Source organism: Bombyx mori, chromosome 5 (genome assembly GCF_030269925.1).
Source record: "Bombyx mori chromosome 5, ASM3026992v2".
NCBI lineage: Eukaryota > Metazoa > Arthropoda > Insecta > Lepidoptera > Bombycidae > Bombyx > Bombyx mori.
In genome coordinates, this window is record NC_085111.1 from 5,330,487 (window position 1) to 5,351,288 (window position 20,802).

Below are 20,802 nucleotides of genomic sequence, written 5' to 3' on the forward strand. Positions count from 1 at the left end.
TATAATATAATTGGTGGAGGGTCATGGCGATGTTCTTAACACGATCCACTAGTTATTGGGGCTCCAGAATGAGAAACTTGCTCGTGATACACGCCGTATCAAGAATGACTGCTTTTTAAATCAGACTCTTAATCCACCTGGATAACAAGACTTTCTTAAGGCATTACTGGAAATTTTTCACCATTAAACCGTGCACCGACACAATTACCGGAACAATAATTAAATCAACATTTCACATGGAGGTAGTCTAGTGGGCCACGTCTCTATGATTGTACTTACTATTAAGTATATTTTAATAATTATATTATAACTAAATGGGTCGTCGATCGTATTGGACGTCGCGAGTATTCGTTAATGGTCCGTGAACTGTTTGTTTAAATTAATTGTGAAAATAAATTACTTAGTTTAAAAAAAGGTTGTTCCAAACAAGAATTGATGCGGTTTCTTTGTTATAAATGTAGATTAATATCAAACAAACTAGAATATATTCGTCAAAACAAAAGCTTCTTGTCCTTGTACAGATAAAAACTAGTATAGTCTCACGAACACAAGAAGCATGTATCTTTAAACTTATTTTATCCATGCCCGCTGAGATATCCGGTTTTGTAGGAATGACCGGACCTCATGTACGGAGTCATCTTTGCTAGCGAATTGCTACACTGACCACGATCGTGGCCGTCCAACTCAATAACTATAATTCGACATCGGTAATAACGCGTGAAATTGATATCTAAAATCGTAAACAATGTGAAGAATCACTCAGTAACGTCATCGTGGGACCGATTCGTTCTGTGAACGTCCTGAAGACTGGTTCATATATGGGCGGTTGGTGACGTCGCGCCCGTTTGGAAAACACATCGTATAAATAGATCGACTACGCGAGTCCTGCGGCAGTTGTCAAAATGGGACACGGTGGAGTGGTGGTGAGCTTCTTGGCGCTGGCGGCTGTGGCGTCGGCGTCTATTGGTGATGGTGATAACTCCTTGGATGGAGGCGAGCGTGTAGTTCTCGTAGCGCCCGTACTGGCGCCCCCGAGGGATTCTAGAACTCATGTAACGGACCGAGCGAGACAGTTCCCCATACTAGTGCTCCTGGCTCAACCACAAATTTCAGACTACCGTCCTGAACCCTCAGCCAAATCTTTGAAGGGACATCTTGAACCTATTTACGTGCAGGTAAATACTATCTTTCAATATGTGTGTGGCTTGTTTGATAAACATAACTTGTTATTCTTGCATTTTGGCACTGGTCAAAAATTTTTTTTGGGAAATAGATTTAATAAACATATCTCTACTTATTTATTTGTAAGAAAAATTCTAATTTTAGTGTATTATTTTCTAAGTTTTTTGCGGATTTAATAAAAATATTTTTACATACTAAATTTTAGCCGTCCGTGATCACGAAAACGGGAATGTTCAATCAGCGAAATAATTTATTGAAAATAATAAATACGAGGTTAAGCCATAAAATAGTTTTGAGTTACTTAATAATTATTATGATACCGTAATCTACTTATTGGTTGCATCAAAAACCTTAAAACTTATTGTAAAATAAACTCACTAGATAGTTTTTGCCAAAAATTAAACTCACTAAAAATGAATTGCTACAAGAAGTAAATTCTACGTAAAAATATATTTGAATACAAAATTATCCTATTCCTGTTTTTGTCGTAGTTTTCGTTTGTTTTTCTTTTTAACTTCATCTTTTATATAATATCTATATATTAATACGTGAAGCAAAAACTTTGTATCCCTTTTTACGAAAATTGCGTGGACGGAGGAGTATGAAATTTCCCACACTTATAGAGAATATAATGAAGAAGTGCACAATGCTAATATTTATTTAAAATAATGCATAAAAGATACATTAAATCAATAAAGAAAACATTACACACACTACCATGTATTTGACACACACACGCATGCACACTATTTGTTTAATGTCAAACTTTTCTTATTGCTTAAAGTCTGTGCTCAAATTGAGAAAGAGATTAAATATTGTTTCTTTATTAATATTTGTCTAAAGTGTATTTTTGGCGAAGTCTATGATTATAGAAGTATAATAGTCTTTGAAAATAGAATCATAATAGTGTACAAAGTTATAATTTCAATTAATTATAGTCGAATTTCGACTACCGGGGGACTACTAGTTTTAAAAAAAACAGTAGTAGTTTGATAGGTACTTTATACTTTTAGACGTAATTTTTCTATTTTAAATTTATTTTTTGCATTGGAAAGTCAAGATGTAATGTATGTAATTATAAAAGACTTTTGGGTCCGCAGCAATCAGTATTCGAGGAATTAAAAAGAGAAATAATACAAGACTTATTTGGAGAAGCAGTAGGAGACAAGAGTTGCATATAGCTTGAGACCATTAAAAAAAAAGGAATAGAATAGAACTATGCGGTTACTTAAACGAAACAAAAAAATATAATAGTTACATATTTTTGTTCTCACAAAAACTTGTTTTCGCTTTACTCCTTTTTGTTTTAAAGCTCGAAGCGTAATTAAAAACCGTGAGCAAAAAGCGTGTTCATCGATGTGTGTATCAACTGACAGGTATCTCTATGAATTTAAAGAGAACTAGATTTTGATAAATCCAAAGATATCAACAATGTGATTACACTTCCTTCTTCAAATTACTTCTTGTCTGGACTATTATTAGTAATTAGGTAGTAATTTTTTAGTTTTAGGTTTTTCTTTTATTAATGTGAAGTTTGAAAGTTGAAGAATTTCAAGTGAAGTTCACAGCTTCTTCAAATAAATCAAAGGGAAGCGAATGGTTACAAATTTTAATAAAATACATTTTTCATTATACGTCTAATAATAATTGAGTACCTTAAAAAATATTATTGTGATTTTCAAATATTAAATATAGAGTGGGAATGAGTCGTAATAAGTTCGATGTGTTCTTATTAGAACTTTGCTTACAGAAACTTGAAGACCAAGAGAATAACAAGCGAACTCTCAACAGGCAGAAGCGGACTTTGTTCTTTGGACTCAAAGGTTTTTTTTTATTTATTATTTAGATAGTTCATCGCTGATCCGATTAAATTAGGGCGACATTGGACTCCAGCGTCAATGTCGCTGCCCACTGCGAGAGGTCAGGAAAGAATGGAGGAACATAGACGTAACAAAAGTACTTCCTAAAGGTCACGACCATCAGCACTGAGGAACACGACGCAAGGAGGGAGATAATTCATTGATCTTCCGGTCCACCGGCTTACTGGTGGTAGGACCTCGTGTGAGTCCGCACGGGCAGGTACCACCACCCCGCCTATTTCTGCCGTGAAGCAGTAAGTGGGGCAGCCACTGTAACTATAATTTCTGCCGTGAAGCAGTAATGCGTTTCGGTTTGAAGAGTGGGGCAGCCACTGTAACTATACTGAGACCTTAGACCTTATATCTCAAGGTGGGTGGCGCATTTACGTTGTAGATGTCTAGATGTAGGGCTCGAGTAACCAGTAAAAAAAAGAATAAACAAAAAGAATTAGTGTTGCGTGGTTAAATAGAAGGGTAAGCCGGAACCTATTGACATCACATTGTGAATGCCGTCACCCAACTCGAGGTATATGTCTCAGTAGTATAGTTATTATGCAAAGATTATTTTTTTGGGGTTTCGAGATTTAGATTGCACGATGTTACATTTCCATCGTAAACATTAGTTAAGTACGTATTGCATTAGAAGAATTAGTGCCTGCCTGGGGAATTTAAACGCCGGCATTGTCGAATCGCTCGATATGGTCCGGCATCTTATCCCCTGCGCTACGACGACTTCTGTTATGGCAGAAATGGTGCTTATAGGTATCACTACCATCACAAGTACTTTGGTCATGGCCAGCAGGAACCAAAAAAAACCATCATGGTCAAAGTCGTAAAGGAATGCCAAATGAGGACGATCTCGAAATTACAATAATACAATGATAATAAATTCATGAAGGGTTTCGATTGATTCATGACGCTCGTTTTTTAAATATGAACCTTGCTTTAGCTTTTTCGCACTTCTTTTGTTACAAATAAATAGAGTTACTCATAGACTTTTGCTCCAGGTTACAGAAAAGGCCACCACGGATACGACAGGGGCGGTGGATATGGCGGGGGCGGTGGATATGGCGGAGGCGGTGGATATGGCGGGGGCGGTGGTTATGGCGGGGGCGGTGGTTATGGCGGGGGCGGTGGATATGGCGGGGGCAGTGGATATGGTGGGGGCGGCGGATATGGTGGGGGCGGCGGACACGGCGGCGGATATGGTGGGGGTGGCGGACACGGCGGCGGATACGGCGGTAATCAAGGCAATTATGGATACCCTACAGGGTGTGGGGGCGGTTGCGGTGGCGGACAAGGTTCCGCTATAGCCATTGCTACTGCCAACGGGTAATTTACCATATTTGCTGTATATTTACAAAATAAAAAGTTAATACATCGCCTTCTTCGTGTAGAAATCAGATTATCTTATGATAGAGTAATAGTATCGGACCGATGTCCTCAAGCTATTATAACTATTTAACTTTTAACCCTTTTAACTATTTAATATCTTGATTTAAATATCCAAGGACTTAAATTCCCAATGATGAACGGAATTGGCTTCCTGATTCTTCTTTAAACTGTTAAAAGTGAAATTATCACACCGTCTTATTTTATACAAAATCATCTACCAACCGAAAACCTAATTATCTGATTATGTTAAAAAAGCAACGAAATTTTTGTTTGATGGGAACAAAAAATCTTACCTTATAATTAGAGTCAAAGCGAAACATCTTACCTATTAATTTACAAAAATAATTTGTTTCATCACTTAAATTCAAGATATCAGCAAAAAGACTACAGATTAGTTTGACCCAAGTCTGACCATGGACATTACGAAAAGTGCATTGCTCTAATGAAAATGATTTTATCCGTACGCGGATCCTAGCAAGACGGACATTTAAATTCACACTTTATTGTGAAATGCATAAATGTGAAATTTCTTCGCTGACCAAACAGGTTTTAATGTAAAAACTATGAATAATTCAATCTGATTTGTCAAAATATATCTGTATTAAATATGTATCTTATGTAAATAATAAATTAGAATACTTTCCGAATTTTAGTATTTAAATTATTCGCAATAAAGCTTATTTAATGAATGTGTTTTGCAGAGATTTTTTAATGGTAGTAATAGGACCCCTTGTGAGTCCGCACGGGTAGAACCACCACCCTGCCTATTTCTGCCGTGAAGCAGTAATGCATTTCGGTTTGAAGGGTGGGGCAGTCGTATGTACGTCAGTTTCTAGTACACACAACACTGGAAATCCTAATTTTCTAATTTTTAAATATTCTCATACAATTTAGTCATACAAGAAAAAAAATTCGTATCTGAATTGACAGATATTTTGCAATAACGTTGTTTTTAACCATTCTCTCGTATTTATTTCTAAACGTACCAATCTTGATGATCCTTTTTTAAAGCTTTTTTGAAAGCTTGTGCTTCTCATGTAGTGGCTATATTACGTAGGTACTTTTGGTATCCAAAATATACAAATTAAAAATCACTCTTTTGACAAGTAATTTGAAGTTTTTATGCAAGAATTAAAACAAATATATTTTTACGATTTTATCGGACTGCTATTTGCTTTCAATAACACCGTAATTCAAGCGCTATACCTACTTTTAAACATTCAATTAGTTGTGGAATCTGATTTTGCGTACCTACTTTAGTTTATTCTTTGAAATTTTCCTTGATGTTGAGCTGGTCTCCGCAATTCCACGACGAAAGGCCTCTTCTGCATAGCGATTTAATTGTAGACCTCATCTTGGTTGTCACGTAATATACATACTTTTTTTTTCAGGTAAAAACGTTAACTTGGCCAGATCTAAGTGACAGTTTCCTGTGACTTTGCGAATTATTATTGAATTCGGTAATCGGACGTTCAACGCTATACGCCAAAATAGTTTTAAAGGTTATTTATCCAAGTTTATAACTAACTACAACATATAAAGTTAGGCCTGTAAAATATGTATGTATGTATTACCAAAAATATATATATACTTTATTTGTATGGATGACTAAAGTATACAAATTTAAGAAAATTTAAGAAAATCTTTTACTTCAAATCTGTATAATTATGTATTTACAATAATTCTAAGCCTTATTTTTTATGAAACCTTAAATGCATAATATATGTATATGTATTGTTCATCTAAATCCTTAGCCGATATCAAATAAAGTTTTTTTTAAAAAAAAAAACAAGATTTTTGTTTTATTTTATGGCATAAATTTCAAAAACTGAGTAATTGTGATTTTCTTGATCGTCAGTATAAAAAAATATTCCAATGTTTACATTGTAACCGTATAATTAAAACTTGTTAATTTAGAATACACAGATTGTAGGTACGTGGCGAAATGACAAAAGGTTCCAAAAAACAAAACTCACCACAGAAGGAGAAGAAAGTGATAAATTATAATGATTTCTAAAACAATTATCATGGAGACCTCATTGTTAAATTTCAAGGTTGGTGACGGCATTCATTCTGTGGACTAGAACTGCAGTTAGGTACCAATTAGAACTACAGTTAGGTACCAACTAAATCCGGAAAGGCCGTGACATTCTACGTGCGTCTACGTAACAAAATCAAGTTCACTGATTACGCCTTTGTGACTCCTTATAGCAAACTCTCAGTTAAGTGCTACCGGCGTCATCTGGGTCATTGCTCGTAAACATTATTTCAAAATGTATCTGCTAGCTTGACTATCATTACAAATATTTGTAACAATCTATATATTAATAAGAGAAGCAAAAACTTTGTATCCCTTTTTACGAAAATTGCGCGAACGGAGGAGTATGAAATTATCCACACTTATAGAGAATATAGAGAAGAAGTGTACAATGCTAATATTTTATTTTATTACACACACTACATACCATGTATTTGACGCACACACGCATGCATACTATTTATTGTCAAACTTTTGTTCTTGGCGTCTGTTGTCAAATTGAGAATAGATAAAAAATTGTTTGTCTTTGTTAATATTTTTATAGTGTAGTCTTGGCGAAATTTGTGATTATAGAAGTATAAAATACAATCATAGTCCTTTATATGTGGTAAAATATTACTAAAAAGCAATTCATTGTGTTGGCATACTTCACTTTGCATCCAAAGTTTGAGTATCAGAAAGGTGGAGTTTTGATTAGAAGCTCCATCAGAGGAAAAAGGGCAGATAAAGGGAGAGGATGACCTGCTGAAATAGTGGCGCAGCTGGTTGAAGACCTTCATCACAGACCAATAACACTAATAAAGATAATTTGACACTCTAATATAGGCTGTACCCGTCCGCTTCGCTGGGCATTTAAAATTAACATTATTATTTCTCACCCCCACAAAGATTCTCTTCATTAACGCCCCCGCAACTGGCGTAAGTAGTTCAACAGTCATATAAATATTAGCGTATCCATTAAGTACATGTATTTTCTACATGGATACCAAGTTTCAAGTCCAGCAGATGCATGGTTCAGTAGTTATAACGGAACATCCGTAAAAACCACTGTAGATTTATATATTAGTATAGATGGGTACATTTTTTGTAGACTTGTATGTGTGTTTGTGGTACTTTAAAAACAGGGAAAAAATTTGATCAATTTAAGGCTAATGAAATTTAGCCGAAGTTTATATTTGTATTCGATCCTATAATCTGAACCTGTTTATCACTAAATAAAGAAACGCGCGTCGTATAACTTGAATAATTTTGGCGACAATTGTACTTTTAGATATTTCAATCAGCGGTCATCGCTCTGATTCGACGAGAGAAGAGTCGGACGTACAACTTAATCCACAAAACACAACCCATTAAGTTTCTCGTCGGATCTTCTTAATGGATCGTGATCCCGGACCGGTGGTAGATTCAGCGAAACACTATCTTAATAAATTCTTTCAGGTTGAATGAGTTCACCTTCCTGTCATGGTGAAGCCAGCCCTTTGAGGCTACTGGCAGATAGATAGAACAAAAAGCGAGAAGTGCTCATCTGTTAATGCAGATGAAATTTAGTTTATCACCTTTGAAATTTGAATAAACAGGAATTTTCAGGAATAGATATTGAAGTACTTATACATACTAGAGGTCCTGCAGTAGTCGAAATTCGACTATAATTAATTGGAATTGTAAGTTTGTACACTATTATATCTGAAATGTATTTGATATAAGTCATCACTTGTTCTTCTATCAGTATGTCAGTGTGGCTAATAAAAAAACAAAGACAAAAGACATAGATAAAAAATTTCTTATCGAATTTATATTTATATAAAATACCACAGGTCCAGAGCTAAAAAGTAGTACAATAAGATCGAAATCTCGAACAACGGTTATCCTTCTCTTCAAATAGAAGTAGACAAAAGCCGCGCTGCAAAAATAACTAGATTAGCAGAACCGAACCGGGTTCACAATAAATGCTCTAAGGTTTTACGTACCTTATACATTTAATTTTATGACGCTACTTTTTACTATTTAGATAATTGCTAAGAGAAAACATGGAGGCACCTGACTTTTTAAATTTAGAAGAAAATAGTTTTATAATCAAATCTGCTGCTGCTCGGATTTCGGAACGTCAAAGTCTCAACGAGTGACGTCCGCTATGACCATAGCTAAGACACTTTTTTCCTTTCAATTTCAGCCGCCAGGAGCGACTACTGAAATATGGAGCGACACATCGATTTCATGTTTCTATTAAATTCAATCTTTAATTTGTCACATAAGGACTAATAAATTTCTCAAAAGCAATAAATACAGTCCACGCTCATTTACCACAGCGCAACAGCTGCTACTAAAATAATCCATTTTTATAAGCATGAAAGGACCTTATGTTTGAAATCGGAAGATAGTTATTTTGAGGATAACGAAATAACGAACGAATTGGCTATGAAAAGCTCTGAAGTAACTTCAGTTGGTCGGAACTATTCTAAGTGTCCATTGAGAGTAAATAACACTGGGAATAAAGCCCCGCTCAAAATAATCAACAAGGTACCTACAAAAAAAAAAAATTCTCAACTTGTTTCACAATAAGCCAACAATCTTATTAAGAACCCCAAAGAGACGCTGTAGTTTGTGAAAACACAAGCTAGGCCCCGTAACCGGTTCAGTCTGTAATTTTTTTTATTGCTTAGATGGGTGGACGAGCTCATAGCCCACCTGGTTACTGGAGCCCATAGACATTCACAACGTAAAGGCGCCACCCACCTCGAGATATAAGTTCTAAGGTTTCAGTATAGTTACAACGGCTGCCCCACCCTTCAAACCGAAACGCATTACTGCTTCACGGCAGAAATAGGCAGGACGGTGGTACCCACCCGCGCTGACTCACAAGAGGTCCTATGACCAGTAATTACGCAAATTATAATTTTGCGGGTTTGATTTTTATTACTGGATGTTATTCCTTCACCGTGGAAGTCAATCGTGAACATTAAATTTGTTGAGTACGTATTTCATTTGAAAAATTGGTACGCGCCTGAGATTCGAACACCGGTGCATCGCTCAACACGAATGCACCGGACGTCTTATCCGTTAGGCCACGACTTCTTAGGAATAAGAAACCTATCTTTGCATTCGGGATAAACAAAATATATTCACTCCTTAAAGAACGCCTTCTCGACGCCAAAAGTAGTAATCAGTGAATGGTGAATTCACTCCATTAAATTTAGCAAAACAATTACCCTTTGATAGCAGCAAATCATGAAGAGAACAATATGCGATTGCCTCAGTTATTTTATTTTATACTATATTATATGTATATATATTATTATATTCAATCTCACCATGAACTATTTACTAATTAAATTTATCGAAACATTTTCCTTCACGGCACATCAAATGTTGACGCATAGGCTCCAATGAATATCGAGTATTAACAATAAATATACTTGTTTATCAAAGGAGAGGTTATAATTTATATCAATTTCGCAGTACGATCGGGTTATCAGCATGTTTAAAGTCTAGAAATTTGACGTCACAAGCTGTAACAAAATAAATTTAATTACCTACATTACGTTAAGGAAACAATTTGTAAGGATACTTATATACTTGCAATTAAGAATTTATAGAGAACGGCTCCGAAAACGAAAACGGAAAACGATACTTTGTAATCTATAAAGAATTTAAGCACAAATACTCGTGATTTTAGTAACTTCATAACAATTTCTTAATTTCTGACCCACTCGGTGGAATCGATCGTGGTTAGCGATCGAATATTTGTTAGGTTATGATACTCACATTGAGCAAACATTGATATGACGAACAGGTTTTTTTGTTTTTTAACTGGATTTATCTATATATTTATGTGATATGCATGTATGTCAGTCTCTGGTTCCTATGATACAAGGAATCCTGGTATGGAGACAGATGACCATGTGTGATTTTTTCAAAACTATTTGATTATTTCGTGAATCCGTCACGCAAGAGGTGAATGTCTCCTACGTTCAACTTAAAAACACAAGTACTCAAACTCAATTGTCATTTTTTGTGTTATTTTCTTAGTTATCACATCTATAATCACCAAAACTCCTGGCCACCTAGGGTGGTTAAAATGCTATATTATTTAACTATTTCAAACTATTTGTTGCTTGTTATAACCTCTTTTTTTTTTTTTTGGTCAGTAGAAAATCCCCGGACTTCCGTCCTCCACTGGGGATAGAGGGCGGGGCATGTCGGAGTAGAGCTGACTAAAACCTCCTGTCGCTCAACAACCCGCGTCCGAACCTCGCCCGAGTCAGAACTCATGAAGAGGCAAAGGGGGGAAAGTAAAGTGTTTAGTGCAGAGTAAATCTCTGCACATCTCTCCCATCACCCTCCGCCTCGGGATGCCGGACCGGCAGTCGTCGGCGCCACGACCACCAGTCCTCTCAGTTGGCAGGCTACCCGAAGCCCGTCTAGATGGCGCCGGTTAGAGTGATTTGTCGTACGGAATATCCCACTGAGTGAGAACCAGCATGGATCGAGGATAGCCGACCTTTCATCACCCGGATGCTCAGCGTAAAACGCGTGCAGAGCAGCTTGCACGTCGTTTTCTTGGGCCCCCCTCGCCGGTCCCCAGACTGACATGTGAGGGGGACCCGAAACACTTAGAGAACCAGGGCTTGGGCGACATCCGCCTCCCTGGCCCCCGCTCGACGGCGGCGGGCTTGTGCGTCTCTAACGCGCCCCGCCGCCTCTTTCTGTGAGATGGTGCACTCGCAGAAGTTGACATCGCCTTCCAGGACTCGTCGCCGCCGAGCATCGATGCCACAACACTTGGTAACGACAAGTCGTTTCTTATTTTTGCGACAAGGTCACGGCGCCATCCCTCCCATGCGGGACAGACGACGAGCATATACTCCGCTGTGTCCAAGTCGCAACCACAATGGTGGTACTCTGCCTTCGGCTCGGCTCCGATCCGGTGCAGGAACTCACCGAAGCAACCATGCTCAGTCAGCACCTGCGTGAGCCGGAAAGTGAGGCGTCTTCTGTCACGATTCACCCAATCCACAAGGACTGGGTGAATCGCCTCGACGGTCCTACAACCAGCCGAAGGATCGGCCAGCCGCCTGGGCCGTGACTCCATCTGTACTGCTGACTCTAGCAACTTTTTCCGACTTCTATCCATGCTTCAAACTGAGAGTTAAATAATATTGAAATGTTAGCGTACTCATATAAGATTTCAGCATTTAAAAGCACAACCACATCCCTTCAGCAAGAAGACACAAAAGATTAAAATTCAAAAATACATTGCTAGTCAGCATGTTTCACTGAACATAAACCAATTGATCTATAGAGTAAAATATACAATAGACTCCGGTAGGCCTTACAAAGTAAACGCCGGAGTTTTCACCATGAAGGAAACGTAACACGTAGCGATCTCTAATATTCTAATATTTTGTTACATGATTAGCAATACTAAAAATATGAATTTTATAGAGCGGTGACCGCTTAAAATCTACAATATGATATCAAATCAAATTAAATCTTGTCATGATCTTTTTTTTTTAATATTAGATTTTTTTTTAAATATTCGTTTTTACAATATTTTTACAATAACGTAACAATTATTGCAATATTGAAATGCCCGCAGCGAGCAACTCATTCCCATAATATCATACCTAAAATAGGATAACCAATAAATGCGTCTACTAGTTGACTGAAACAATACTGAATCAAGCAGTGAGATGTTTGCTGGATCTTCTCAGTGGGTCGCGATTCCGATTCGGTCGTAGATTCAGCGAAACACTACTCTTGCTAGGGCTAGCTGGAATAGCTTCTTATGCTACCAGCGATTGCATAGCAAAAAAAAAGAACAAAAACCCCATTATTTCTTCTGTGTGCTTAGTGCGAGCTTTTTAACGTTCTCGATAGCGTAAAAGTTAGCTCATATTTGTATGGAATGGGACGTTTGCCTACGTTTGCTGCTAGGGGCGCTGTTCCAACTGCATACAAAATTGGGCTAACTTTTACGCTATCTAGAACGTTAAGAAACTCGCACTAAACACACTGATCAAGCGACACAGACGCGTTATCACGAATATCAAAAAACCCATCCAAAAACAAAAGCTATCGGAATTTACCGCTGTAATAGTTCATGTTTAAAGAAAAACAATTATTAATTAACATCTTGTTGGAAATAACTTCCGATCGCAGTGCTAATCGGAATTTAAGGTCACGTTACTAACGACTTAACGAATGCAACACGTTAAAAAATAATCGTTGCAAACACCTCCAAACTCTCACGGCTTTTAACGATCGTAAATGTATTCTAAATTTACATGTAGTAAAACCTTTGTTTTTTTTTATAAGATAACTAATACTAAATTACATTTTTCTGGAACAAATAACAAGGGGCGAGTTATATTAATTTTTTTTTTATTGTTTAGATGGGTTGACGAGCTCACAGCCCACCTGGTGTTAAGTGGTTACTGGAGCCCATAGACATCCACAACGTAAATGCGCCACCCACCTTAAGATATAAGTTCTAAGGTTTCAAGTATAGTCACAACGACTGCCCCACCCTTCAAACCGAAACGCATTACTGCTTCACGGCAGAAATAGGCAGGGTGGTGGTACCCACCCGTGCGGACTTACAAGAGGTCCTACCACCAGTAAAAATATAATATAATCCCTATATTTCCACGCGCAGATTCGCCTGCGTGGACTACAATATATTTATATCGCGTTATCGAAGACTCAGCAGTTGACAAGTGTGACGATAGGTAACCTGTATACTTTCTCAGGATTCAAACTATATCCTACCAAAGTTCATCAAAATCGGTTCTGCGTTTTAGTCTTGTAAAACATATCTGGTGGTAAGGCGTTTCGTCTTATTAAGAATGTTATTATACTTACTCCTTATTCTATTATTATTTCTTCTATCTTATTCTACTATTCTACTATTAGATAATTACGTACCTGCCTACTGGATTGGAACACCGGTAGAATCGCATCACATGATATGACGCGCAACAGAGGGCGTCTTGCCAATTAAACCACGACGACTTGGCGCAAACAAACATACAGGAAAAAAAACCTCATAATTGAAGGATTCTAGTTACCCTCAATGTGCAGATCAGATAAGTTAGCTAGTTAGTATGTCAGTAGGCAAATGAGTTACTCTAAGATGAGCACAATTTTAGTACTTCTTGAAATAAATAATATAGTTCATAATGAATTACTACTTCGTCGAATTACTACTACGTCAGTACGTAAACGACCTCTGTACTCTAATGTAAACATATTGTTTTAAATTAAAAACAATATATTCGATCTTATAATAACTTAACGGCTATTAATTAACTGACTTATATAATGAAATGGGAAGTAATCGTGACTGACCGATCGTTCTGAAATAAACGTGTTTTGGTATTTCACAAAAAAAAAAATTTTTTTTTTTAATCCAGGCAAAACTGGAAATTTCCTATCGAAGTATTTTATTTGTGTATTATGGTATATTTGCTGACTAAGACATATACTAGTCAACAAAGGTGATGCGAAGAAAGGCATGGTAGTTGGTCAATAAATTACACATGCATAGACTCATACATACATACTAACATATACACATAATCACTACTACTATGCTGCATAATATTTACTTTTTTAGGGTAAGACCTTGTAGGCATCGAGCATACGGTCCACCTGATGGTGAGTGGTTACCGTCACTCATGGACATCAACAATGCCAGGGGAAATGTCAAAACGCTGCCCAACCCCATACTATTTACATTTACCCACTTTAATATATCCGTCTGCGTTATCATCAATTGTACCTAATAAGTACAATTACCTAAAGTTTATACCAGCCTTGTATTCTTGCTGTTTACGAAAATAAAAACCTATTTTAACATAATTAAATTACATTGTAAAATCTGTCGGTTTCATAAGATATCTTGAATACATAATCAACGTCCATCGAAATTTTTTTTTGCCATACAATAGTGATTCATCGACAAATATAAACGATGACCGTGGCACTACAGACATCGTGTCATGGATGTAAGAAATATGATAACAAGAAATCATTATATACATATCTATATGACTACCATAGAACATTTTTTATTGGATGAGACGCCCGGTGTACTCATATCAAGCGATGCGATCATGCTGACGTTCCAATCCCGTAGGCGAGTGAGCATTTTTCGGCTTCGACACCAGTGAGTGAAATTCGTATCTGACACGGTCTTTGAAGTCAGTTCCACGGTGGAGGATTAACAACGCATAATCGCAATGAAAAATTTTAAAAACATATATATCGTAACGTCTTTTGGTAGACCTCATTCCTCAAAGTAGGTAGCATTATATCATTCTGCTGTATATGACCTACGGTAACACCTATACAATTTGCTATCATAATATAATTAATAAAAACGTTGGTTTTGTTTATTGCCGTATAGTCATATAGACGAGCATACGGCCCACCTAATGGTGAGTGGTTACCATCGCTGATGGACCTCAGCAATGCCAGGGGCAGAGCCAAGCCACTGCCTACCGTTTAATACTCTCCACTAGCCTCGTTTGAAGAAAGACATGTCATAGCGCTCGGGAAACACCGTGGAAGGGAGCTTATACTAAAACCGGATGGTACGATGCAAAAAAGATCTCTGGAAACGCACTGTGGATGAACGCAGTGGCTCCAAGTAGTATGGATAAAAATTGCTCCGGTGACGGGCGGTGCGATGGTAAAAACGAGATGATAATATCATCTCAAACAAGAGCAGAGCACTCCCCATGGAACATCCTATTATAATAATGCTTGTTTTGGGTGTCTTCTTGGAAGCTCACATGGGTCCTGTCAGTTTTTGCCACGAAGTAATTGTGCAATTATGAGCGTAAGATAAGTGTTATATCTTTGGAAACGTTGACCTCATATCTCAAAGTGGCTGGCGTCAATACTGTTTTATACTCTAAAGTAGGTAGTCTAAAAGGCCATGATTATCGCTGAATGAAGAATTAAGTCAATAGACCGCTCTAATATTTACACCGTTTAAAAAAACCATTCTAAAGTTTTTCACTGTCTCAACAAATAAACAGTCAGCTAATTTGATCACAGGCTGTTACTGCCATAGACGGCGGCGATACGAGCATCAGTGCCATAGGCAGGTTTCAATCCAACTCGTTTTTTGCGCCAAGCCCGGCACGTTGAATTCCAATCACTAGCTACCTGTGACAGTCTAGTTATAGTTTATGAGAACAGGACACCGGACACCATGGGTCGATGGACGCGAGGGTCGTCGCCCCTCCGGCCTTGCAACAGCAGAGCAATTTTCATTTTATACCTCCGTTACACAAAAAAAAAACACTGAAAAACATGCCTTGCGAGTTGACCGTTAAGCTCTAGACAATTTGATATCAGCGTTCATCAAGTCCTCGATAGATTCGGCAAGCGTTTCAAAAATCCATCTACAGTGTAGATGGATTTTGATTGCTGCAAGTGATTTGGAACCCAATTTTGAAGAAATAATGTCAGATGAACATTCGAGATTTCACGTTTCGCATTAACTTTAAATATTTATTTTACCGTTTGATGTTTTTCTTTTCTTTTTTGAATTCTATTTACTATTATATTTACGAAATGCAATATAAATGTTAAATTGTAATAACTATGTGTCAATATAAAATAATTTGTATCATTATGACATAAATAAGTAACAAAATAAAATGTTTCATTGACTGGTTTATCTAATAGGCATTTATTTATAATAATATTTCTTTAAAAATTACGTGACATATTTTATTCAAATTGAAATGATACTTAGTGTTTTTGTCAAAAAAAAATTGGCAGGGAAAAAACTCCATCCAAAACATCCGCTTGTGCAAAGCATATGCGGTATAGTCCTCCGGCCCGGGAGACATTTTGAAAATTTCATTTTGGCCCGCGCTTTAAAGTATTTGCCCGCCCCTGATCTACACCAAACAAATTTGCTAATTAACTTGTAGTTTTTCTCTGTCAAATTGATCTTCAAAATAGTAAAAACATTTCTAATGATTTATCTACGAGTATACCTACCTACTAAAGTTACAAACGTGAAAATTTGTGTATTGGGATATTTCTTTTTCGATCACTCAAAAATAACTGAACGGTTCGAATGAAATATCTTATGAAAATTGTTTACATTGTTTAACGCATAGGATACTTCTTCGTATGGTAAATGACATGACCATGGTGGCACTGGTTTTACGACCCTGCCGTTATTGCTATATTACATTATAATATATATTATATACTATATATTATACCTAGCCGCGCGTCGCTGGAATAGCCTTTTAAACACCAGTAACGATCTAGGGTAGGGTAAAAATTTACCAACCAACGGATTTTTAAATCGAATTCTAGTTTATACCAGAAAAATACGTTTCATTAAATATTACGGATTTACATAAATGAAACCGCGGAGCACGTCTCGTGGTTTGTATAGTACAGACTGTAAATACAAACAGTGTACTTAGTGCGAGTGTTTTCACGCTCTCGATAGCGTAAAAGTTAACTCAAATTTGTATGTAGTTGAAACAGCGCCCCTAGCGGCAAACCTAGCCAAACGTTCCAACTGCATACAAAAATTTAAGTTAACTTTTACGCTATCGAGAACGTAAAAAAACTCGCACTAAGCTCACAGTTCATACTGGGTATATATGAGTCGACTAGTATCAAAGCCGGCAATCTGACTTTTGGACAATGATTGGTAAATCAGAAAAACGAATTATTGACTTTGTATTCCATTGGCAGTCACAAAACTCTTCGGAACGACATCTTAGATAAATAACAGGTTAACTATTAACCTTTATTTAATGCAGGTTTTGAACCGTATTCTTTGAAGGAGACGATTATATTCAGATCAATCTGTATTGACATATCAATAACATTTTTTTATCCAAATGCACAGATTGCCACCTTTGATAATAGACGACTCATATATACTATCGAATACGTAGGTACTGATTGTAATACTGGTTGCCCGTTTCATAACGGGAATACAATATTGTACGGTAGCAATACACACAGGTCTACGCTTTCGATTATCGCTAGTAATAATAACCACAGCGTGCCGGTTTGATATTGACGACTTACAATTTTGAAGCAGTATCTTGTATATTTTGTTGTATTGAACGCTTTAAGTCTTTCTGTAACTTATTATCCTATAGTTTTTATGGTTAACTCGACATCTCATTTTATAATATTTAACATAACCTATTTTTGTTTATTAATAAATAAATAACACACAAATCTGTTGACATCTCCTTCTTCAAACGAGGCTTGTGGAGAGTATTAAACGGTAGGCAGCGGCTTGGCTCTGCCCCTGGCATTGCTGAAGTCCATGGGCGACGGTAACCACTCACCATCAGGTGGGCCGTATGCTCGTCTGCCAACAAGGGCAACAAAAAATAATAATACATAAAGTGTAATAACACTGTACTATAACACATTATGCATTTGTATGTATCTCGAACTTAATGCCTAAACCATTCCCTATTAGTCAATCAAAGGTAATGGAGAGAAAATAACATAAATTATATTATAATAACATAAATTAAACATATATACACACATACATTCCAAATAAAGGAATAAACTTTATCTTTTATAATATTTTTGTCTTCTGTATATGTACAATAACAAAACAAAAAAAACTAAATGATTAAACGTGGTTTTTAAACGAGCAAAAAATTAATACGCTATTATTTAGTATAAAGTAAATAAATAATATACATTTACATACATACAAATTTGTAGATCTATGCGCGTCTTTTATCAATTTCAGTCAAACATTTGCGCAGTTGTTGGGACAACAAGGAAGGTTTTCGTTCTAGAATTATCATTGACACGTATTAATTTAGAAGCAAAAGAAAAAAGCGAAATAATCTTATCATGAAATAGTCTGGTTGGATATTAATCAGCAAATATGGAAATTTCAGCATGCCCTCTTCGAGCTTTCGTAAATATTTTCATCTTCCTTATTCAATCTCGCTCTCCCTCTTATTCTTATCATAATACATAATTAGAAAATAGTCTACTATGAGCCAGTGTGGACTGAAACCACTGGCTTTCTTTTTTAGAACGTGAAGAATTAATTTGAATGATAGGATCGCTGTGATTGCAATAAAACTGAAACTTCGATATATCCGTTATAATGACCGACGTCGTATGAATGTCTTTTTTACTTTCTGATGCCTCCAGTTACCGCTTAAAGCGAAGTAGACAAAAAATAACACTAAATCGACTTTTTAAAATGATATTTAAAGTCTAAAACAGTCATTTCTGTAGGTTTACCCAAATACCTTACATACCCATTTGATGTTTTTAATTTTTGCAGCTAGTTCGTTTTTAAAACATTCAAATGACTGACGACTTCGTCCGTCCGTCCGTTAACTAACAAGTTTTAATTAAAAACTACGAGAAACGAACATTAGTTTCATTTTAAAAATTTCAAGACGTACTTACTACGGATTAATTAACATTTATTTCTCGATTCATTTTTTGGTTAGAGATTTTTGCAACAACAAATGTTTCAGAAAAAGAGGCTTTTTTTCTTTTTATTGCTTGGATGGGTGGACGAGCTCACAGCCCACCTGGTGTTAAGTGGTTACTGGAGCCCATAGACATGTACAACGTAAATGCGCCACCCACCTTGAGATATAAGTTTTAAGGTCTCAAGTATAGTTACAGCGGCTGCCCCACCCTTCAAACCGAAACGCATTACTGCTTCACGGCTGAAATAGGTAGGGTGGTGGTACCTAGCCACGCGGACTCTCAAGAGGTCCTACCACCAGTAGTTCCCTGAGTAAGTAGCTAATAATAGCACGTCAGTATCTGAAAACTAAATAACACTTAATTAATATTTAAAAAAATATATCGTGAATATCTGAATCGCTGATGTGCCATTTCTCATGAAATGATAAAGCAATGATTTGCATATTTATTTATGTATTTATGCACTTTAAATATCTACCTATCTACGTAATTGTTATTTTGTACTAACATAGTTTTAAGAGACGTAACAACATATTGAGTCCTGGCTACTTTGATAAATAAATATACCTATTATTATTAATTAATATATAAACAAAAGTTCACATTAACAGAACTACGTTTACGATTTAATCTCAATCAATATTGTGCTAACAGTACTTAATCAATTGGCATAATATTAAAATATAGACGAACAACACCTTATTCATCCATGACTACGAAAACTGTATTCGGAATATCCTAAATGATATAACGACAGCGAGAAATGCGAAATTGAACCTTCAAAGTGGTGTTAATTATCTCTACGACCCGCGAAAGCCGAAGAAAACATTACGAGTCAACATGTAACCGGTTGGTAAGATGCGTTCTACATTACAAAACTTTACAGTGAAACCGACGCGTTTGAAATTGAAGCTTCAAAGCTTGCACGCGGTTAGGTAGAAGCTAATGAAGAAAGTCTCAGCCATTGAAGACTTTCACATCGCTTTCAGGTCGACTTACTTCTGTACGAACGGAAATTACACTCACACCTAAAAGGTTGGCTTGAACTTGTTGACTAATGAATCTATATGTATTGTTACCGAATCCTGGCAACCCCCGACCGAGAGCCAGCGCTAAAACTATAAAAACGATCCCTCGCTGCGCCTTTGTCTCTTTTTAGTGCGTGGCGTTCGTGTGTGCGGTTCTTGTTGAAACATGTTTGGGACTTGTGTAATTTTAACAGTTTTCGTTAATAGTAAATTGAAATCATTTTGTTAAAAGTATTGTTGTTAATTCAGTGAAATATAATTAGGCCAGTTCTGTGTTATTTATTTCTTTTTGTTAACTACCTCACTTCTGGTCGATAATATCAGAATTGGGATAAAACCACGTGCTTTTTTTGAAAAGTGACGGGACGTCGATGTAGAAAATACAGGCGCGATCATTCTCATCGACGCTGTCATGACCGCTCGAATTCTCGATTCAGAAGTCTGTTGCATTAATTATCGTCGCGATCGTTCTGTGGGTAAGAAGGGCAAGACACCTACGCCGCAGGATGTCTCCTGGCATAGTTCCGTGGAACCGTTGTTTAGAACATAATTATACTCGTGAGATCGTGAGATTAATGACCACTTTACCGGTACCGTCTAATCGCAATACGCTGTCGCACTCTTGTACCGAACGACACGCGCACTTATTTTTGCCTCCAGCAGCAACGGTTTCCATCGAAGGGGGTGACGCATGTGCACCTGAGTACCCTGGAACAGCGTCATGCAAATCGGCGGGTGTGTGTAGCAGTGCTGGTCAGCAGATGGACGGCGTAACGAACAGGATTATTGGAACATTGCAGGTGCTATCTAAACTTTGACA

At 36.8% G+C, this 20,802-nt stretch overlaps 1 protein-coding gene and 2 long non-coding RNA genes across 3 annotated transcripts; 2 read left to right on the top strand and 1 right to left on the bottom strand.

The window, feature by feature from the left end:
- The first annotated feature begins 892 nt into the window (after window positions 1–892).
- On the top strand, window positions 893–6,214 carry CPG10 (cuticular protein glycine-rich 10). Its single transcript, NM_001173321.1, has 4 exons — window positions 893–1,175; window positions 2,933–3,005; window positions 4,049–4,373; window positions 5,828–6,214. Exons 1-4 carry the CDS (start codon window positions 903–905, stop codon window positions 5,829–5,831), a joined length of 675 nt encoding a protein of 224 aa, NP_001166792.1. The 5' UTR covers window positions 893–902; the 3' UTR covers window positions 5,832–6,214.
- Window positions 6,215–7,764: 1,550 nt separating this feature from the next.
- On the top strand, window positions 7,765–8,755 carry LOC134198835 (uncharacterized). Its single transcript, XR_009973083.1, has 2 exons — window positions 7,765–8,135; window positions 8,645–8,755. It is a non-coding gene; the product is annotated as an uncharacterized LOC134198835 (long non-coding RNA).
- On the bottom strand, window positions 8,238–8,790 carry LOC134198834 (uncharacterized). Its single transcript, XR_009973082.1, has 2 exons — window positions 8,442–8,790; window positions 8,238–8,374 (listed from the first exon to the last, which is right to left on the bottom strand). It is a non-coding gene; the product is annotated as an uncharacterized LOC134198834 (long non-coding RNA).
- Window positions 8,791–20,802: the final 12,012 nt, after the last annotated feature.